Source organism: Maniola hyperantus, chromosome 1 (genome assembly GCF_902806685.2).
Source record: "Maniola hyperantus chromosome 1, iAphHyp1.2, whole genome shotgun sequence".
NCBI classification, from domain to species: domain Eukaryota; kingdom Metazoa; phylum Arthropoda; class Insecta; order Lepidoptera; family Nymphalidae; genus Maniola; species Maniola hyperantus.
Genome location: NC_048536.1, coordinates 13509989 through 13531675, shown reverse-complemented (window position 1 = coordinate 13531675; position 21687 = coordinate 13509989). Strand labels below are relative to the sequence as shown.

Here is a 21687-nt window from a genome sequence, read left to right as displayed (position 1 = left end):
AAGTTTTGCACACCGAGTAGTAAGCAAAACGTCTGTGGTTTTGCATTTCTTGAAATCCAGTGTATCGCTATAGTTAATAACAATATGGTAACCATACACTAATAAAAGGCATAGTAAACGATTCGTTCCTCCTGATTAGGCTTTTCACGTAGGTACCATTGATTAATTTAAGTTGGTAAACATGTCGAAGTGTTACGTTTCACGTTTATATTTCTTATTCGTGTATTTAATGTGTTTTTTTCTGCGCATTTTATGTTATCAGAAGGATTTAAAGAATCTCAGAGAAAATATTCAATTATATTCAAGACGTTCTAATGGTAGAGATTAGTGTTTATTTTACCTACACGTATAATAATACTTAGCTAAGAAAATATATTGCTTATGATAATTAATTATTGTAGGTATTTGCTAACATTTATATAATTCTTTTGAATTATGAATATTAATTTTTTTATTTCCAAAAAATTCACCTACTCCTCTCAGAATGAGAAGGGGTTTCCCCTTAATCCAACAAGCTGGCCACGGCCACGCTGGCGGATTGGCTGACTTCACACACCTCCGGAAATATTATAATTAGATACTAGGTAGGTATCTAGAGACCTCACAAGCATGCAGGTTTCCTCACGATGTTATTCTTCACCATTAAAGCATTATAATCGCTTAAAACACACGTAAGTCCGAAAAGTTAGAGGCCCGGGATTGAACCCCCGACGACTTCGCGTTTTTACAGTTTTTGTTTACAGGCAAATAAATGAATAAAAAGGAACGTAAACAATTTATTCAATAGGTAATAATAATTAAGCTTTATATTTCAATCTGTACATGTGGTTACTTATTTATATTTTACAAACTTCATATACTTATTTGTTAGTCGTTTTAGTAAATAGATTATAAGTTAGTGTTAGTTTGTTAGCGTGTTAGTCTTTGATGGATCCCAAAGTCTGAGTGAAAGCTTCCTCCATTCCTTTCCACTTTTACCTGTTTTGGGCAGCATACCTACATCCAATCTCTTCCAACCACTTCTATTATGCCTTGAGACCACTGTTTCTGGGGACCCCAATTTATTCAATAGCTGTTGAGAGGAAATAGAAATGAAAATTAAATTTCAGATGGTTTATGGAAGAACTGCGCTCGGGGTCGTGGCGTGTGTATAAAGAGCAGAGCTTGCCCTTGGGAGAGGGTACTACCAGAAACAGACAAGGATGAATGCTTGGAGCACAACAAAAACTCCCTCTGTTGCCAAGTTACTCGCGTTCGAATGCCCGTTGATATTTTTGATGTGTATAGTTAGAAACCCGGTCAAGTACGGAACCGTCGTACAAGGTATACCTAACACTTATATGTCGAACATTGCAAGTTAATTACGGACTGTGCCCCGCACGGACAGAGACATAGACAGACAACGAAGTGATCCTATAAGGGTTCCTAGGGAACAGGACAGGTTGAGATGACACGTCACCCGCACTCGCCCGCACCGGCTTTTGGACGTTTTCCGAAAACATTTTCGAATTGAATTTGGAATGGTTTTCAAAACATGTTTGTGATTGGTTGGTGACTCAAAATTAGATTTTCGTCTCTGTCATTTTTGTGTCGGATTACAACATAACAGAGAGAGTCTTGAGAGAGTATTTTACTAACATCTATCCGTGGATAGACCACAAAATTAAGGACGGCGCATCGTATCGTTGGTTCTGACTTCTGACACTTGTCTTTTATTAAAGAAGAGGATTCTCATTTCACTAAACCAATAAGAAAGGGAAAATGGACATCTCGTTTAATTAATTCTATGGCGGATTTCGTTTGTTCTGACATGGCTTTGACCTTAATTATTTAGAACTTGGTTACTCAGTCTGTTTGACTGACAAAGGCCCTTCCTTAATAATTATTGCACTCCTTGATTTCGCAATTAAATTATTTTATTAATAATTTATTCAACCAACCTTGAGAATTATTATACCCATACCTAGAATTATTAGACCATAGTCTACCACGCTGGCCATGTGCGGATTGGTAGACTTCACACACCTTTGAGAACATTATGGAGAACTCTCAGGCATGCAGGTTTCCTCACGATGTTTTCCTTCAGCGGTAAAGCAAGTGATATTTAATTAATTAAAACGCACATAACTCCGAAAAGTTAGAGGTGCGTGCCCGGGATCGAACCCCCGACCTCCGATTAGAAGGCGGACGTCCTAACCACTAGGCTACCACAGCTTATATGAGAGAGTATAGACATATCTAATATATCTGAGTAGGTATTACTGTGCCCTTATAGAATAAACGTCAGATAACTAGATCTTGTTAATTTTAAAAATACCTCTGTATTTTCTAAGTTTATGTTCTAACATATGTAAGTAGTAGGGCTTCTGGTGGGTAGAGATCTCTACCTTGTGTATAAACTAAATAAATAAACTGAAGGAAGGCGGACCACAATAATATTATTGCTAAATATTACACAAACAAATAAGTACATCATCATCATCATCATGATCAACCCATCGCCGGCTCACAACAGAGCACGGGTCTCCTCTCAGAGTGAGAAGGGTCTGGCCATAGTCTACCACGCTGGCCATGTGCGGATTGGTAGACTTCACACGCCTTTGAGAACATTATGGAGAACTCTTAGGCATGCAAGTTTCCTCACGATGTTTTCCTTCACCGTTAAAGCAAGTGATATTTAATTGCTTAAAACGTACATACCTCCGAAAATTTGTAGGTACGTGCCTGGGATCGAACCCCCGACCTCCGATTAGCAGGCGGACGTCCTAACCACTAGGCTATCACAGCTTACGTAACTTAAGTACACTACATACCTGCTATAAAATAATAATTTATTTTTACTTATAGCTTTTTAAAAATAGTTTTTGCATAAGATAGAGATTATTAGAGTTTTTGCTAACATTTTTTGTAAAGGAGCAACAGACTGCCTATCAAAGTAGGTAGGTAGGTAGGTAGGTAGGTACCTATAACATTTTATATACAACTACACACAGTTCATAAATTAATAACGACTAATAATTATAATCATAATAATTAAAATCTAACCCAGCCTTAAATTATACAAAATATCAACCAAATATATCAAAATTGATTAATTAGTCAAAAAAGATTTGGGCTCGTCCGGGATTTGAACCCGGGACCTCTCGCACCCTAAGCGAAAATCATACCCCTAGACCAACGAGCCAACTGCCGATTTGGACGAAAAAAATAATCCAATTTTTTAAGTAAGCATTGAACTTTTTAATACTTTCACTTATCGATAAAGTATACTTCACAAAACAAGTAGGTAGGTATGTAGTACAATCTGAACATGCGGCGTACGACTGCGCATTGTACAAAAACAAATCGCTTCTGGGCTGGTTTTTGTAAGTAATTATATTTAATCCTCAGCAAAATGCGCAAACTATATGCAATTTCAAATTTAACTAAGCTGTGGAGCTAAGTAAGTACAGTACGCGACAGAAAGTAATGTACCTACCTACATCGGCCTGTAGAATGACATTTCGACGTTGTAGAGCGTTGTCTCTGTCAGTCACACCTATATGAAGGTTTGTCGGTCTCAATGACTGGAACAATGCTCTACAAATCTGCTATTTCCTTCTAAATGTCGAAGTGTTTTGCGCGTACTTTATCAGAATTGTTATCATGATTGAAATAATTTGTTGCACAAAACATTTCATAAGTTTATTAGGTAGATACCTTACCTAAGTACATTACTTTTTATTAACTTTAGCTATATCAATAAAAATATCCTTGTTATTCACTCTTTATCGCTTTCATTATAAAAACAAAAACTAAATTAAAAAGAGGGCTCGTCCGGGATTTGAACCCGGGACCTCTCGCACCCAAAGCGAGAATCATACCCCTAGACCAACGAGCCGCTTGAAGTTGATGTTAAAATTGCGATTCAGAGTACATTCACTTTTTAAACTGGTGAATAACCTTTTCGTAACATAATAAAAAAAACCGGCAAAGTGGGAGTCAGACTCGCGCACCGACGACGCTTCAGCCGTCGTATTTTTTCGACATTTTGCACGATATATCAAAAACTATTATGCATAAAAATAAATGAAAATCTGTTTCAGAATGTAGTATGTACCTACTAGTAAAAGCACTTTCATATTATGATACCCGACTTGGTAGGTATATTATATACCTACCTATAAAATAACGAAGGTCTGGCCTTTAAAGCTTCCAAGTCTATAAGGTGTATTCTTCTAATTAAAAGTTTCAAAAGCCCTAATTAGCCAGATCCGGGCATTGAAACTTTTTGCAAACAAAATGCAGATGTTAATTTACATAATGAATTTCATAAACTTTAGGGAGCATTTGAAAAGTACCTACTTAACGCACAAGAGGGAAAATTCTTAAAAATAAGACCCAAATCTCGAGACAATTACCAGAGCCTACGGTAGTAATTACTGGCTCTCGGGAGGGTACAGACTTACAGAGAGATAAGAGCTTTAAGCATAATTCACATAAAACGAGAACTCTAACTCGCTTAGAATATAATTATTAGTGCACTGGGAACCATAGCTGAGAGTTCCTGAAGCTAAAGTTGACACTCAGGTGTACGGTCGGCCTCAGAATTCGAGTAGCAATTCCGCAAAACGATTGCATCAAAAACCAGTCGTACTTATGACTTTTTTCTATAAACACCATAAACACGCCACACAAACAGTCAGATGTGCGCACAACCGTGCCGTGCAGTGCTAAACTAGTTTTGACCTTTGACTGTACCTACTGTAACCAGTGATAAACTCAAACACAAACTCAACTCAAACTCAAATTATTTATTCAGAATTGATAAAATTTTACGCTTCCTGATTGTCATAAATTTTTATGATAATAAATCTATCACTGTAACAGAAATATATGTAACCACATGCGCACACCCACACGCGCACACAGACACACACACATACGCACGCATACACATTACACATACATAGTAATCCGGATATAAAATAGGCACCTTCCAGGTAAACTCTCATCTTACGCCACATCATCACTTTCCGTGTGATTGTGGTCAAGCCTGTGCCTAAGTATTATGAATTAAAAAACCACGTGTTTGATATTTTGTTTGTGAAATATTCGTAAAAATCAAATTAAAAAAAAATCAAACCTAGGTACTGTGCATTTCTTTTGCCTTATAAAAAAGCTTGCTTAATATCATTCGTAGCCATTCGTAGCACTTCATAACTCACAATTTCTACGTATGTAGGTAGGTTAGGTAGGTAAGTGCCTGTAAGTGCACACAGAAACTGTAAGCGATTTCATCTCATGGTCCATTTTTCTCCAAAAGGAAATGAGATTTCATGTGTCATATATGCGCATAATGGTTTTTCGTGGATTAGGTCCACATAGTTTTATAATCCGATGTTGCCTTTGGAGGTAAAATCGGATTTTAAATCTCTGTGGACCTAATCACATCATTGATGACGTGTTGATTTTAAACCTAGGTAATTTAAACAAAAAGAATTGGTTTATGCTATTGGAAAAATGTTCACTGTGACTATCTATCTAATCTCTAAACTAAACAAAAATTAGTGGTCTAAATCTATTGCTTTTCCACATCTTACATCTTTTTCACAATGCTTCCTGCGGAAAAGGATAGCACTAGATTTAGACCTGACAATTTAGTTTAGTTTAGAGATTGTGTACTAAAGAATCGGCCCCAATGACTATTTAAATTATAAATTATTATTGGGATTTTATTTGCAGATAACAGGAGAGTAAAAGACATTGCTATAGGTTCAGAACACACTTTATGTTTAGCTGATGACAACACACTGTGGGCTTGGGGCTGGAATGAACATGCCAACACTGGCACAGACCTAAAAGAAAATAATGTATTCCTTCCAACTAGAGTGTCAACAGAAAACACAATCAATATTACAAAAATCTATGCAGGGGGTGCCCATAACTTTTTTACTACAGATGTTAATGAGAATGAAACTGATGCTCCACTAGCAAGTGAATAGTAAACTTAATTAAGGTTCATGATGGTATAATACTATAATAATAATAAAACTCAAAAGCTGCAGCAGGCCACCCAACGAAAGTTCTGTCGGCAAAACTAAGCTCACTCTCGCTCACTCATACGGCCATTTCATCGCAGCATTTGTTAACTTATTATATTTTAGCCAAAATATCTAACATTCGCTTCAATAGAACCTTTTCCTTCATAATAAATATAGAAAAGAATACATATAATATTCTGAAAATTATAAAATAACATCTATCACAAGAAAATATGTTGATGCCATTTCCTTCCTCTATTCAAATATAATATTATACATAAGGTTATGTTGATATTATTGTGTAATATATTGCAATACAGGTTATCAATACAAATTTAAAAAAAAAGTGCTGTGATGTTCATTTAACTTAAATTATTTATACAACAATACTGGTTCGTGTCGTCATATATATAGGAAAGTATAGGATAGGTGCCCACATGCATAGTCCACGACGCTGACCAATTGCGAAATGCCAGACTAATTAAACTATAGTGAACAATATAATAATTATTAACATAAATGAACAGTAGAAAAGCAACGTGAGCAGAACAATGATAAAGTAATATATTTTCATGGTTCGTAAACCTAAAATTTCATTACAAGCTACAGCTAGCGAATATTTTAGAATTCGGTCCGCGTTTCGCCGTGGAAATACAATCAAGCGTGAACTTTTAATTCTGAAGAGAACCGAAATTTACATTTTAGGGAGGCAAAACTCTTTATCTTCGCGGGAAAAATGCAAATCACGTTCAGATAAAGGAATCGTGATAATGATTTATTTATAAATATAAAAACATAGGAAACATCTACCTACCTTATATAATTGCTTTATCTTCAATATCATCCATAGGATGATTTCGTTTATGATCATTTTTAGGGTTCCGTATTTATTACTATTCATCATCATCATCATCATCATCAGCCTGTGGACGTCCACTGTTGGACATAGGCCTTCCCTAAAGAGCGCCACCACACCCGGTCCTCAGCCTTCCTCATCCAGTCACTTCCCGCCAGCCTCTTTATATCGTCGGTCCATCGTGCTGGAGGGCGTTTACTATTACTTTTAATTAGGGCTATTATCCTACCGTCCGTCTGTCAGCGGGTTGTACCTATGTCGTAATATGCAGAGACTTGAAATTTTCACAGAATATGTATTTCTATTGCCACTAATAAACTAATTACAACAACAAATAACAAAAATTTCAAAGTGGCCACCATGAAAATTCTAAATAAATAAAGTGTTACTTCTTGTACGAGTACGATGGTACGGAAGTCGGAACCCATTGTGTGCGAGTTTAACTCGCACTTGACCGATTTTTTCACTGGTCGACTAAACAGTCAACAGTCATGTCATCTCCAGTACTCAGCCTAAGTGGGTTTTTTTTATATATTATTTAATAGAGAATAATATAATAATGCTTTTTAAAACCATAATAGTACTTACCTAGGTAGGTAGGTACATCATTGAGGAAATTATGAAAATTGCACCGGCTTCGTTTTTAATTTACCTCAACATTAAACATTCCCACTTCACCTCGTTTCCTACGCCACTTTCTGGTCGTACAACGACCTCAGCCGGAGGCATCTTAGTTTACCTTTTGAAAAACCGCAGCGGAATAAAAGCTGTGGAGATGTAGAGCGAGCGTTGACCGTTTAAATTGCACTAGGAATAGGGTTGTCACTTGTTCGTTATATTGTATTATGATCTATATTATTCTGTCAATATAAAAACATTGATGGCCCTAAAATTGCCTTACCAATTACCATTTACCAATTACCTTTACATTGATATCGTTTGCAATTTGCATAATATCAAGCTACGGTCTACAAGATCTATTGTAACTTGGAAACACTGGTTGCATGTCACCCACTGCGAAAGAGTCGGCTCGCTCGTTGTTACAGTCACACTAGGGTTTCGTACCAGGACAAGGCAATCGGGAATTCCAGGGAAATACGGCGTTCCTCGGGAATGTTTCGAAATTTACCGGGAACTTTTTTATAGGCAATGATACCCCACATGGTAGCGAAAAAAAATTTTTCCGACTCCTTTTTCATACTATGAATTGCCCCTGAAAAAAAATTTAATTGAATTTCTAATTCTAAGTCTACGAGCTAGAGACCCGTGACAGACAGACAGTAGAGTAACAATGATAGAGCTCCAATTCACCCTTTGGGTACGGAATCCTAAAAATGAAGAAGCGACGCGAGCTTCTGAGGGCCAGTCCGCGTAAAAAATTCATTTCGCCTCGCAGACATATTTTATTAATAAATTAATAGTCCGTAGGAACTAGGACGTAGGTACACTGCGGATAAGTATTAAAATATTTAGGATCGGTCAGACTTAAGAGCGGAGCGAGACCAATAATTAATCTAGATGGACTTAGGCTTTGTGACATGACCCTATCTTAAGTATGTATTTATATTGTATTTCGTACAAAATTCCCTAAAGGTGGAATGGCGTAGGCATACCGCATAGGCTTAGAATTATTTTTTCGCTACTAAACCTATGGGCGTAGGTAGTGAAATATATTGAGACCATAGCGGCAGAGATAGGTAGGTATACCTATACGGCGCAAATCGTAGGTACAGTGCGACAAGGCTATCTTGGCGCGTGGCGAAAATTGGAACTAACGTTGCCGTCAAGCGTAGATAGAATAATTGGTAGATTTAAGTACTGTGAAACCGCGTATGAGATAACGATAGCACGACGTAACGACAAACAACACGACAATATTATTACCATTGTTTAGTAGTCAATATTTGTATTAACCGATCAACAATATTTGTATTAAACGTTTTTTATGTGAAACCAGGTAAATAACTCATAAGAAATACAATTACGCCACGAATTCTCAAAGTTTGTTTCGCAACTAAAGTTGCATGCCTTGTATGTAAGTTATATGTATTCTTGAAAAAAATCAGTTACACGATAAGTGACAAAAAATAGGTTAGCTGCGTCTCTGTTTATCACATTAGTAACTTTATCTATGCTCTCTTTTTAGTGTGAATGAGAAAGCAAACGTTCCCTGTATCTACCTTTATTACTCTATCTACGCCGTCAAGTGTCCCTTTTGTTCTTGTTTGAATATTCTTACGAACAAGAATCCAGAGACATTAGTTTAAAAAGTTTATTAATTGACAATGACATTGTCATGACAGTGTCATTGACATTGATTTGTTTTCGTGACTACCTCACGTTTGTTTTTATCTGAGGCATAGATATGTCGTCTGAGGCGTGTCTGAGGCACGAATGTATATTCCAAGTCTGAGGTTTTTAGGTTCGATTCTAGGGTCTGTGATTGTAGGTTTAGGGATGCAAGATTTATAAAAATATCGATACATCGATGTCGAAATGTATAAATATATTGGTCTAGTATGCCAATATATCAATATTTTTTATGTATATATATTATGTATAGTATGAAAACCTCGTAAATAGATAATCAGCTCATAGTTATTTCATTTGAATTGAAATTATTTTCAACACATTTTGTTTACTCGTACATACCTACTAGACATGTGTCCGCTATAGCTTAACTTAACTGAAAACCGCTGCCGTGCCTATAGCGTACCATAGCGTTATTGTCGTAGCTAGCAACGGTTTTCAGTTATCATCTATGACGAACCACCTGACAACGCAACACTGCCAACTGGCAACCGACAATGCATTGTTTGGTTTTTGGGTAACTAGAAACGCAATAATTATGCCTTCTCTTTCTTTCTTTCACTGAAAGCTGAGAAGGAGCGGTTATTGGCTACCGGCTTAGTAACTAAGAACTTGGTAAACCAAAGCCGACCTTATCTCTATTACGCTAAGGCTTAACTGTACAAGTACTTGTCCATTACACTTTGATCTATCATTCTAAATACAGTTAGCCTTAGAGTAATAGAGATAAGGTCCTCTTTGGTTTATCAATCTTTATGAAATGTTTTTGGTTAACTGGACTGTGGCAAACTATTCGTGCAGGCGTCCACTATAGTTTGACCTATGTCAATGATCAAATTAAACTTTACTGCTATGAACTTAAGGTTGTGATTACTTCACGATATTCATGAAAGTAAAATTGGTTTTATTTTAGTGAATATGCGCGCGCTAGCTATACAGACGGTATTGATACGGCAGCTAGCTTAGTTACTACTACGGAAACCGCTGCGCGTTGCGCATATTAAATTAGTTGAAACACAACTCTGATACCGATATTCGGCAACGGTTAACAATATCGGTATTGAAACTAAGTAACTGTTGATTAACCGTTGCCGTAAATAGCCAATAACGCCCATCTTTAATACCTACCGGTAATTTATCGGTAAGTACCTATCGATTGCACCACATCACTATTAAAGAGCCGTTAAAACAGGCAACACACGAAACGTCATTTAACATTTAAAATATATATTTAGGTTGTTTTTTTATAGTTTAGTTTTGCTAACTTTCAATTTTCAGCATAGTTTTAAATAAGTACTTACCTCTTTAATAAATTTTTGCTGATATATTAAAACTCTTGTAGTTTTTCATTGTTATTATGTGGTGTTGGGTAAGAAACTCATTTTTTACCATAATATAATATTATTATCATCTACCTTATCTTTTTAGATATCTTCTAAATATATAAAAGAAAAAGGTGACTGACTGACTGATCTATCAAAGCACAGCTCAAACTATTGAACGGATTGGGCTGAAATTTGGCATGCAGGTAGCTATTATGACGTAGGCATCCGCTAAGAAGGAAGGATTTTTTGAAAATTCAACCTCTAACGGGGTGAAATAGGGGTTTGAAATTTGTGTAGTCCACGCGGACGAAGTCGCGGGCATTAGCTAGTTCATAATAAATATATTGATAACATTAATTATTGATTTATAGGGTGCTAACTCACATGGCCAGCTAGGTATTAATTTGACCAGTGAACAAGTGGAAAAGCCCATTGAAGTGACAACAGAATGTGAGAGGGCCACAAAACAAATTGCCTGTGGTGGTGGTCATTCATTGCTGTTAGATGCTGAAGGAAAACTCTTCTCATGCGGATGGAATTCCAGAAAGCAATTAGGTTACGAAAAAGAATCGCACATATTTCAGCGAGTTTGGTCATTAAGTGGTATACACTTCACTAATATAGCATGCGGTTGGGATTTCAGTTGTGGTGTTACAGATGACCATTTTTTATTTGTATGGGGCTCAAACAGTCACGGCCAGCTAGGTTTACCAAAAAATTACTTTCCAGATGAAGTGAATCCTACTAGATTGCATGTTAATGCATGCTCCGTGTCAATGGGGTTAAGGCATACAGCGATTATAAATTCAAAAGGTGAAGTATGGACAACAGGCTGTGGCAGGCACGGCCAGCTAGGCTTGGGTCATGATGTTTTACATAGTGATAGATTTAAAAAAGTACCATTGTTAACCAATATATCACACATAGCATGTGGACAGAACCATACAGTAGCATGGTGTAATGAAGAAAAGACACTGTATGTGTGGGGCGATAACAGATATCAACAGTTACTATTGAAGTCTGATAAGTATAGACACATTTTCAAGCCAGAAAAAATTGATATAGATGTGAAACAAAATGTTAAAAAACTAATTAGTGGCTGGACTCACTTTCTACTTTGGCTTCAGGATGGTTTCCTACTGACTTGGGGGAAAAATAACTGTGGCCAACTGGGGAACATAAATTATCATTCAGGAAAAATCTTTCATGTAACTTTACCAGGTAAATAAAACAAAACTTCTATACACAGAATAAATAATCAAACCATTTAAGATAATGTGGCTAATTCCTTTGTACACAATCTCTAAACTAAACTAAAATAATCTAAATCTATTGCTATCCCTTTCATAATGTTGCTTGCGGAAAAGGAAAGCACTAGATTTAGACCTGTTAATTTAGTTTAGTTTAGAGATTGTGTACTAAAGAATCGGCCCCAATGACTATTTAAATTATAAATTATTATTGGGATTTTATTTGCAGATAACAGGAGAGTAAAAGACATTGCTATAGGTTCAGAACACACTTTATGTTTAGCTGATGACAACACACTGTGGGCTTGGGGCTGGAATGAACATGCCAACACTGGCACAGACCTAAAAGAAAATAATGTATTCCTTCCAACTAGAGTGTCAACAGAAAACACAATCAATATTACAAAAATCTATGCAGGGGGTGCCCATAACTTTTTTACTACAGATGTTAATGAGAATGAAACTGATGCTCCACTAGCAAGTGAATAGTAAACTTAATTAAGGTTCATGATGGTATAATACTATAATAATAATAAAACTCAAAAGCTGCAGCAGGCCACCCAACGAAAGTTCTGTCGGCAAAACTAAGCTCACTCTCGCTCACTCATACGGCCATTTCATCGCAGCATTTGTTAACTTATTATATTTTAGCCAAAATATCTAACATTCGCTTCAATAGAACCTTTTCCTTCATAATAAATATAGAAAAGAATACATAATATAATATTCTGAAAATTATAAAATAACATCTATCACAAGAAAATATGTTGATGCCATTTCCTTCCTCTATTCAAATATAATATTATACATAAGGTTATGTTGATATTATTGTGTAATATATTGCAATACAGGTTATCAATACAAATTTTAAAAAAAAGTGCTGTGATGTTCATTTAACTTAAATTATTTATACAACAATACTGGTTCAAATACATTTTTATTTGAATTTTAAATACAAAACACTGAAACATAATAAAGATCAGCTACATTGTTTGCAGCTACAAACTAGAAAGAAATTTTAAATTACAAATTAGTAGAAAGCAATGGAATATTAATTAAAATAAGTATCACTTAAATATATAAATTACTAGATGATGCCCACAACTTCATACACCTGGGTTAAGGTTTATTAAAAATCCTGTGCAAACTCATTAATTTTCTGGAATAAAAGTAGACTATGCCCATTGCCAATATGCCAATTCTGTACCTTTCATCCAAATTGGTGATTTATTTGACATTTAAATATTTATATACTATAGTATAAGAATATTGTGCTACTTTTCACTGAAAATAAATTTAAAAATTAAATATCTCCAAAAGACCAATAATATAATGTAGTGATTAATGACTACTTTAAAAGACAATTTAGATCTTTATAAATGCAAGCTCAGCAGGGTGATTTGCTAACTCAGTGTCTACTGTCTAACACTGAATGATAGCCACCAAGCTTATTTGACATTTATTTTTAATCTATTGAAGGCTTTCTATGAAAAATTATAACCAACCAATGTCAAATAAGCTTGGTGGCTATCATTCAGTGTTAGCAAATCTGTCTGCTTAGGTGGCTTATTTGGTTTCAGACTGTTAATATTGCTACCTCTTTCTTTCCCCTTTTTGTGTTTTGCGCTTTTCTTTTTTCTCTTCTTTTAATGCCTTCTGCTTCTCTCTGGAATAAAAAAAGATGATGTTTAACTCAAAATACACAAGATGCCAGTTGTTGTCAAAACTTGATCTTGCCATTTAGTTGTACACACTTTAAAAGATATTATGTTCAGATATCCATACTAATATTATAAATGTGAAAGTGTGTCTTTTTGTCTGCTAGCTTTTCACAGCCCATCTGTTTCACTAATTTGGACAAAATTTGGTATGGAGAAAGCTTGCATCCCAGGGAGGGCCATAGGCTACTTTTTGTCTTGGAAAATTGAAGATTTCCCACAGGATTTTTAAAAAGTTGAATCCACTTGGACGCAGGCATCATCTAGTATTTAAAAAAGTACCTAATATTACATTTTTTTAATCACTACCCATATTATAAATGCGAAAGTGTGTTTGTTTGTTGGTTTATTGGTTTGTCCTTCAATCACGTTGCAACGGATCGACGTGATTTTTTGCATGGGTATAGTTCAAGACCAGGAGAGTGCCATAGGCTACTTTTTATCCCGGAAAATCAAAGGATTCCACAGGATTTTTAAAAATCTAAACCCACATGTATGAAGTTGCTGGCATCAGCTAGTTTTTAAATAAATATGCTGAGAATTCATGTTTTATTATACTAGCTAATAACCATATATATAGCATGCCTCCACCTATTGCATGTTGATGATACTATGTCAGAAACATTCATGACAATATGAGGAGCAATGTACAAATGTATGATATGTAACAAACACATTAACTTTTACTATAAGAATACATATAAAATCTTTACCTGTCTTCCTTGTCTCTCTCTTTTTTACGTTGAGCCTCAAGTCGACCCTGCTCTCTACGTTCCCTAGCAGCAGCAGCGACATCTAAAGCATTTGTGTTTTTGACTAAATCTTGGCAATCTGGCACCTCTTCTTTCTCTTGATCTTCCTGCAAATTTAAATGTATTTAAGTGCCCAGAAATACGCACAACACACGGAAACGTTTAAGTGCGGAACCCAGCCCAGAGTGAAGAAGTGCCCAGAAATGAAACTGAAAGTTCCTCCTTAGCTCAAGAAAATTTATTTATATTTCTAGCTCAAAATCATGTATTTACTACTTATACTATTCATTTCATTTTCGCATTAGGGCTACCTGTAAGGACAGTGTACATATAATGAAGAAAATTAGTGTACATGTTTCTTCTTACCTCATTATCAGAGAGCTGACTATATTGAGATAATATTGCTTCACGTATTTTTTTCTCTTCGTCAGTATACTCCCGTCGGCTAGTAGTTGCTAGTGATTGAGATTCTAACAATTTAGTCAACTGAATATCTACATCTTTAGGTTTTGGTATTTCTTCTTTAGGCTTACAGAGTTCCCATTTATCTATAATTTCGTTAACGTGAACTGATATATCTCTTTCCTGTAAGTAATTAGAGATTTTATTTTATTCAGAAAATAAAATATTCTAACCACAAACTAGCTATGTAAATAACATACCACAATCTCAGATAGTATGCCTTCTAAAGCATCTTTCTTCTCATCTATCGAATCTTCGCTTTCCAAAATACCAGATATGTAAGACCCAAATACGCCTTCGTCTGTTTTTAATGATTTTAATTTATCAATCAACCATGGCTCAAATTCGCTCACCGCAGCCGCCATGTTGACAATCTTTTGTCAGACAATGATCACAGACACAGAGTACTTTGTAAATATAAATCATATAAATATAAGAAAACTATGGTTGACAACACCGAAAAAAGACGGTTGACAAGCACCGACCATAGAGCACCATCCGTCCCATCCTCTATGGTCCCATCCATACGTACAAGTCTGTAAAAAGCAAGTAAATAACTAATGAGAAATACAATTACGCCACGAATTCTCAAAGTTTGTTTTGCAACTAAAGTTGCATTTCTTGTATGTATTCTTGAAAAAAAATCGGTTACACGGTAAGGGACAAAAAATAGGTTAGCTGCGTCTCTGTTTATCACATTAGTAACTTTATCTGTGCTCTCTTTTTAGTGTGAATGAGAAAGCAAACGTTCCTTTACTTGGATGAATTATACATTTACTCTTTGGATGAATTGTACATTACACTACAGTGCGACAAGGCTATCTTGGCGCGTGGTGAAAATCGGAACTAACTTTGCCGTCAAGTCTTCCCTATAGGAATAGTCTGCCCAAAGAATTTCTAAGTACTAGGTACTTCGTAGTACAACAGTCTGTCTTTGTTCTCTAACAGCGCCCCCCTGTCAATGTCATTCAAGTGCCAAGAGAGCCTTGTCGCACTGTATCTCTATGACTAAAATTGTGCTAAAATCCATAAATCCCATGATAAATCAATAAAATCGTCCTTGTGACATGAAATTTGATACAAAAAGTTAAAACAGCGCCTAAAGAGTAAAAATGCGTTAGAGTAGGTTTGCTGCCATTATGCTCTCCCACATGCTTGCGACAAACAGCAAACAACAAGCAGTGACAAGCGTGTAGGCCCTACCGCGGTTGTTTGACAGCTACAATGTCACGATCGCAGTCGTCTCTGATTGGTTAATGCTCGATCACTATTGGACAATCGCCCTACTGTGGCTCTACCGCGGTTGTTTGACAGCTACAATGTCACGATCGCAATCATCTCTGATTGGTTAATGCTCGCTCACTGTTGGCCACAATGCATTGTTGCTCATTGTTGCAACAAGAATCGCACAAATTCAGCCAATCAGAACTATTGAGATTGTAATAATGATTGATGCAGGTTTTAGACAATCGCCCCGCTGGTATTTTTGCTGTCAACGGGTGAGCTCCCGTTGACAGCAAAAATGTTGTGTGATCTGATTGGCAGGCAAGCCAAACGGCAAACACTGACGTATAAAAAGTACGCTGTGGTGTTTGCTGTTTGTCGCAAGCATGTGGAGCCAGCATAATAATCACTCACCATAGATCATAGACGTAGTATTCTATAAACCTATTTGTTTTCTTTATAATCTGCTCGTCATTTTATTGTCTATGATTGTTCGTTCCCTGTTAGGTTGATTACTAAGCAAATTCAAAGAAAGAAAGAAATTATTTAAATAAGAAAAATGTCGGCTAGATATGATAGAGCTATTACTGTTTTTTCTCCGGACGGCCATTTATTACAAGTAGAGTACGCACAAGAAGCCGTACGCAAAGGGTCGACCGCGGTAAGTCTTTGCAAATTGTTTTTCAAAAATCTAGTTTATGGAGCATTTTAAATCAAATAAAACTATTATTTACAGGTCGGCGTCAGAGGTAAGGATGTTGTTGTATTAGGTGTGGAAAAAAAATCTGTCGCAAAGCTTCAAGAAGAAAGGACCGTAAGAAAAATTTGCTTGTTGGATGATCACGTTGTTATGGCCTTTGCTGGCTTGACTGCAGACGCGCGTATTCTCATAAACCGCGCTCAAATTGAGTGTCAATCTCATAAACTAACAGTAGAAGACCCGGTTACATTAGAATACATCACTAGATATATTGCAAGCCTCAAGCAAAAGTATACCCAGAGTAATGGAAGACGTCCATTTGGGATATCTTGTCTCATTGGAGGTTTTGACTATGATGGTTTTCCACACTTGTTCCAAACTGAACCCTCTGGCATTTATTATGAATGGAAAGCTAATGCCACTGGTCGTTCGGCAAAAACTGTACGTGAATTTTTGGAAAAAAATTACACTGCAGAAGAGGTTGCTTCCGAGAATGGTGCAGTTAAGGTATTTATCACATTTTTATTTTCCTGAAAGTTCAAAACTATCCAATGGGTTCATTAAGTAATATAATAAATAATTATTATTTATCTGTTAAACAGTACTTGATATGGCATAAACTTATATTATAGCAATAAAAGATGCTTTTTTTAATAAATTAAAATTTAAAAAATATATATGAACTCTTAGTAAAGTTTATAATATTTGCAGCTTGCAATTCGTGCACTGCTGGAAGTTGTTCAATCTGGCCAGAAAAACTTAGAAATAGCAGTGATGAGACGCAATCAACCTATGCAAATGTTGGACTTGGACACCATTAACTCCTATGTGTCTGTCATTGAAAAGGAGAAGGAAGAAGAAGCTGAGAAGAAAAAGCAGAAAAAATGAGATACTTTTATATTACTTTAATACATGGCAGAAATTACTAGCGTTACTTCATTTCTATCCAAAAGAATAAATAAAATAAATCAAAATAATTATGAATTCAACAAATTCATAGTTTGATAGATCTGAGAGTAGAGTTCCCGAAAATTTGAGACTTCTTGGTTAGAATTTCTATTAGACATCATATCGTTCAATATTTGCTCCCATTCACTATTATAGTGACTTATATCTTCATTATTTTTCTGTAATTCAAAGAAAATAATAAGCATAAGTAACACTAATGTAATTTATGTAATACATTGAAAATTAGGGGAGCCGATGAGTATTTAAAAGAGGAAGAAGAGCATAAGAAATTGGATAAGTTTTTAAAAATATGCATGTTGCATATACCCCACCCCACCTTTTAAATTTACAGGTCAATACAACAAAAAAAACTATATATAGTATATACATACAGAAAAACTTATCACTTAAAAAAACCTTAAAAATATGCATAAATATATATTAGTAAAGGTCTAATGATTTGAGTCTAATCTAAAATGTCTTTTAGCTTTATCTATCAAGTTATTTAAAAATGCTGTTAAAGCAATCCTCATGTCAATAGAATAATATATAAAAATATAATTTACCTCCAACATTAAAACATCATCATTGTGTTCATTACTCACTGAAGGCAAAACACAATTTAAAGAATTGCATTCTGGCTGACTTTCATTCGAGTTTATTACAATGCCTTGGTCTGTTTCACTGTCAATATAAAACTCTGCTAGCAACTCAACACCGGTAGTATCTTCATTTTGTCCATCAAGGTCTGGCATGCTTAAGAATTGTTCAGATGCAGGAATATTGTTCTGACGGCATGCATCAACAGAAAAATCTATAAGACCTTCTTGAGGTAAATGCTTTATCCTGGGGAAACACAGTATGACTTAATTTGGTTAAAATATTCTATTGTACTATTTAATAAAAAAAATTGTTTGACAGATGAAACATTGCATAGGTATGAGTGACAGAGATAACGCTCTACAAAGCAGAAATCTCTTTCTAAATGTTGATGTGCAATATTTCCTGCTGGGGATTGTATAGACTGACATTAATATCCATGTGGATTTACTTACCCATATTTATCATCATTGCAGCTTTCAGGTTTTAATATGTGGATGGGATCTGTATGGAATGTGAAATAATAATAAATGGAAGAGGATAAGGAAAGGCAAAAAACTAAAATATAAAATATAGGAAGAAATTGGGAAAGAACCTGGTTGTGTCAGTTCATTTGAAGTATTGATAACTGTATTCTTTGTTATTTCCACATATCCAACTTCTTTTTCTTCATCTTCACAGTAATCCTCACAAACATCTGAAACAATAAGGAAAAAACTAAGTTTGCCTGTTTAAAAAACTTCCTTACATTACCTTTCCTTTCAATAGCTAAACTTTGCCACCAAAAATGTAAACAGTATGCTGCAGAAAGTAATGTACACCAACTTGAGTGAACTAATGATGCACAACCATCTAATAGTAATAATAAAAACATGTTTTAACGTGCAATAACAGACAGATTTAAGTGCCAAATCCTGTCCAGAACGACAACTGATTTTCAGGTATTGTATAGGCCAAATTAATTTAAATGTGTGTATAAAATTACCGTCACATCCAGATTTCGATTCTGATTTTGCAGAGTTCAAGACAAGTAAATCCTGGGCTGCCTTTTGTAATGCTATGCGCAACGCCCGGCGTGCCTTTTGCAAAGGAGAAATGCATACCAATTGATCAATGGAGGTCTAAAAGGAGTTAAACAGATTATGATAACTTAATCTTATTCGTATTTATATACCTAACTAGTTACTAGGAACATACTTTTAGTTTAAAAGTTTTTTTCACTGTCAAGGCTTTTCTGGTAATTTTATTCAATAACTCAGGTCTTCCGTATTGAAAGTTATCGTGAATAAACTCGTGCATATAAGGATTACTAGAATTACACAAAGGGTCTTGGAGATGAGAAGTAACTTTGCGAAACCCATACAAGTTCAACTGCCTGATGAAACTTGAAATGTTAGTAGTTTTGAATATTGAATGATCGCACTGTAAATAGTTCTGAAGAATTTTGTAATTCAACAAAATTGTACGACCCGTTCCACCCCATAATATCGCGTCTGTCCCCAAGTCTAGCATATACGAAAGCTTTTGCGGAAAACGCATTTGATTAATAATATTCTTTGCCTCCTGCATTTAAGAAAATTATGCAAATTATTTATAATTATAAAATAAATGAAATTTTAGGCCCAAAATTGAGCAGAATTGAAACTCGCGCTGTAATGTGCTGTAATGGCGGCTGAAGGCAATCTTACTCTATGGTCCGGATTACTGCTCAGGTCTAGGTCTATGGCTGAGGATTTCTGTCACATTAAAAACGGTGAGCTTAAAAGGCATTTACATGATCGGAACCAACCACCAATAGAGGAACCAGAACCTTGGATGCATCAATCAAACTGGACCCCAGTCTACACAGTAGTATGGTTGGATCGACTTTTCAGTGTATATATACAGTATACACTAGTTACTAAATACTAATAGAGTTTTAACAGCTACATTTCGAAACATGGCTTAATTTTTCAAAATTTCATAAAATTTGTATAATTCCCGCAAATTGCTATTGCGCTGGAACCATGTCTCATTAACATCGGAAGACGTCATTTTGACGTATATTAAAGCAAAAAATATATCCCATCAGCTCGAAACTTCAGTCTAATGCTGACGTCACTAAAATGGCGGCCACGTGCAATAGCAATTTGCGGGACTTATAATGCATTAACATCTAAGTTTAAGTGAGAAAGAAAAAATAAAAACAAAACACCGTAGTGGTCGACGGAAACTAAATGGCGCAGCCCAATGGGCAAACAGTTGTCCACACGATCGCAGCTCAACTCATGACATCTATTTACCCTTGGTAGCCAGAGATGACCTTCAACCAAGGTGGTTGAAGGTCGTCCAGTTTTCAACCTATAGTACGCGACAGGTCGAGATGAGAAAATCTTCGTTTTAGGATCGATAAAATTCAATTAAATAAATAATATACTTTGAGAAAACATATTTTTATTATAGGACATGTTAGAGTGACATTTCAAATTTTAAAAAGAATTAGAATAAAATAGACAGCCAGTGTGACACATAAATTAATACAAAACCTTCTTTAACATCCTCCCGTTTTGAGAAATTTATGTCACCAAGCCGATTAACTTACAAATAAACATAAGTCTAGGCTTATGGATAGGCTTAGTTAGAATATCTGCACATTGATATTCTGTGGGAACATATTTGACTTCAAGATCATTTTCTGAAACTAATTCTCTGACATAAAAATGTCTTAAAGCAATATGTTTCGTACGTCGATGAAGCTCTGGATTTTGAGAAATTTTTATAGCTGCATCATTATCAATTTGCAGCTTGGGAATTTCTTTTAATTTGGTAACTTCATTAAACAGTCTCTTAAGCCATACAATTTCACGAGCTGCTTCACTAGCTGCTACGAGCTCCGCTTCAGTACTCGAAATTGCTACTGATGTTTGCTTCCGACTTGCCCAAGCAATTACTCCTCCAGCATACATACACAGAATTCCAGATGTAGAGCGTCCTGTGTTTGGATCTCCACCGTGATCTGCGTCACTATAACATTCTAAGATTCCAGACTTGTAATCTTTCTTATATACAATTCCAAAATCTATTGTTCCTTTGATGTAACGAAAAATGCGCTTGACCTTTTGTACGTCTTCTGTAGTGGGATTAGCAAGTGACCTGGATACAAAACTTACAGCGTACGATATATCTGGTCTGCTTGCTGTCATCAAGTATGCTAATGCACCAACAGCTTCTCTATAAGGAAACTTAACATCATTCTCCTTTTCAGAATCTGTATGAGCTTCTTTAATAATTGGAGTATTGACTGCTTTACAGTCACTCATCCCAAAGCGTTCTAGTAGCTTTTGAGCATAATGCTTTTGTGAAACTACAATTCCACCATGTTTATCACTAGAAAGTTCTAAACCAAGAAAGTAATTAGCTGGTTTAGTGGTTATCTTGAACCTACTTCTCAATTCAGCTATAAACTTCTCAGAATCTTTCTGATTTGTTGATGCAACAAGTCCATCATCAACATAGAGCGCTAGAATAATTTTATTGCCT

The 21687-nt window shown here is 35.5% G+C and overlaps 3 protein-coding genes, 1 long non-coding RNA gene, 2 other non-coding genes and 1 pseudogene across 8 annotated transcripts; 3 read left to right on the top strand and 4 right to left on the bottom strand.

The window, feature by feature from the left end:
• Positions 1-183: 183 nt before the first annotated feature.
• LOC138402403 (uncharacterized) lies at positions 184-6267 on the top strand. The gene is made up of 3 exons (XR_011236779.1): positions 184-317; positions 1110-1323; positions 5725-6267. It is a non-coding gene; the product is annotated as an uncharacterized lncRNA (long non-coding RNA).
• TRNAP-AGG (transfer RNA proline (anticodon AGG)) lies at positions 3113-3184 on the bottom strand. The gene has a single exon. It is a non-coding gene; the product is annotated as a tRNA-Pro (tRNA).
• TRNAP-UGG (transfer RNA proline (anticodon UGG)) lies at positions 3809-3880 on the bottom strand. Its single transcript has one exon. It is a non-coding gene; the product is annotated as a tRNA-Pro (tRNA).
• A 4110-nt stretch (positions 6268-10377) lies between the features above and the next one.
• LOC117982678 (secretion-regulating guanine nucleotide exchange factor) lies at positions 10378-12638 on the top strand. Of its 3 annotated transcripts, none has more exons than XM_069498488.1 (4): positions 10378-10558; positions 10886-11069; positions 11244-11735; positions 11994-12638. In XM_069498488.1, exons 1-4 carry the CDS (start codon positions 10547-10549, stop codon positions 12251-12253), a joined length of 948 nt encoding a protein of 315 aa, XP_069354589.1. In that variant the 5' UTR covers positions 10378-10546; the 3' UTR covers positions 12254-12638. The 3 variants fall into 3 exon arrangements, with proteins under 3 accessions (XP_069354589.1, XP_069354587.1, XP_034824946.1); XM_069498486.1 differs by having other exon boundaries at positions 10886-11117; XM_034969055.2 differs by having other exon boundaries at positions 10886-11735.
• A 46-nt stretch (positions 12639-12684) lies between these two features.
• On the bottom strand, positions 12685-15086 carry LOC117986418 (coiled-coil domain-containing protein 43-like). Its single transcript, XM_069498492.1, has 4 exons — positions 14897-15086; positions 14601-14819; positions 14196-14341; positions 12685-13430 (listed from the first exon to the last, which is right to left on the bottom strand). Exons 1-4 carry the CDS (start codon positions 15059-15061, stop codon positions 13358-13360), a joined length of 603 nt encoding a protein of 200 aa, XP_069354593.1. The 5' UTR covers positions 15062-15086; the 3' UTR covers positions 12685-13357.
• Positions 15087-16400: 1314 nt separating this feature from the next.
• Positions 16401-17545, top strand: Prosalpha4 (proteasome alpha4 subunit). The gene is made up of 3 exons (XM_034968477.2): positions 16401-16581; positions 16657-17127; positions 17332-17545. The coding sequence occupies exons 1-3, from the start codon at positions 16480-16482 to the stop codon at positions 17506-17508; spliced, it is 750 nt and encodes a 249-aa protein (XP_034824368.1). The 5' UTR covers positions 16401-16479; the 3' UTR covers positions 17509-17545.
• Positions 17503-19818, bottom strand: LOC138402312 (uncharacterized; annotated as a pseudogene).
• Positions 19819-21687: the final 1869 nt, after the last annotated feature.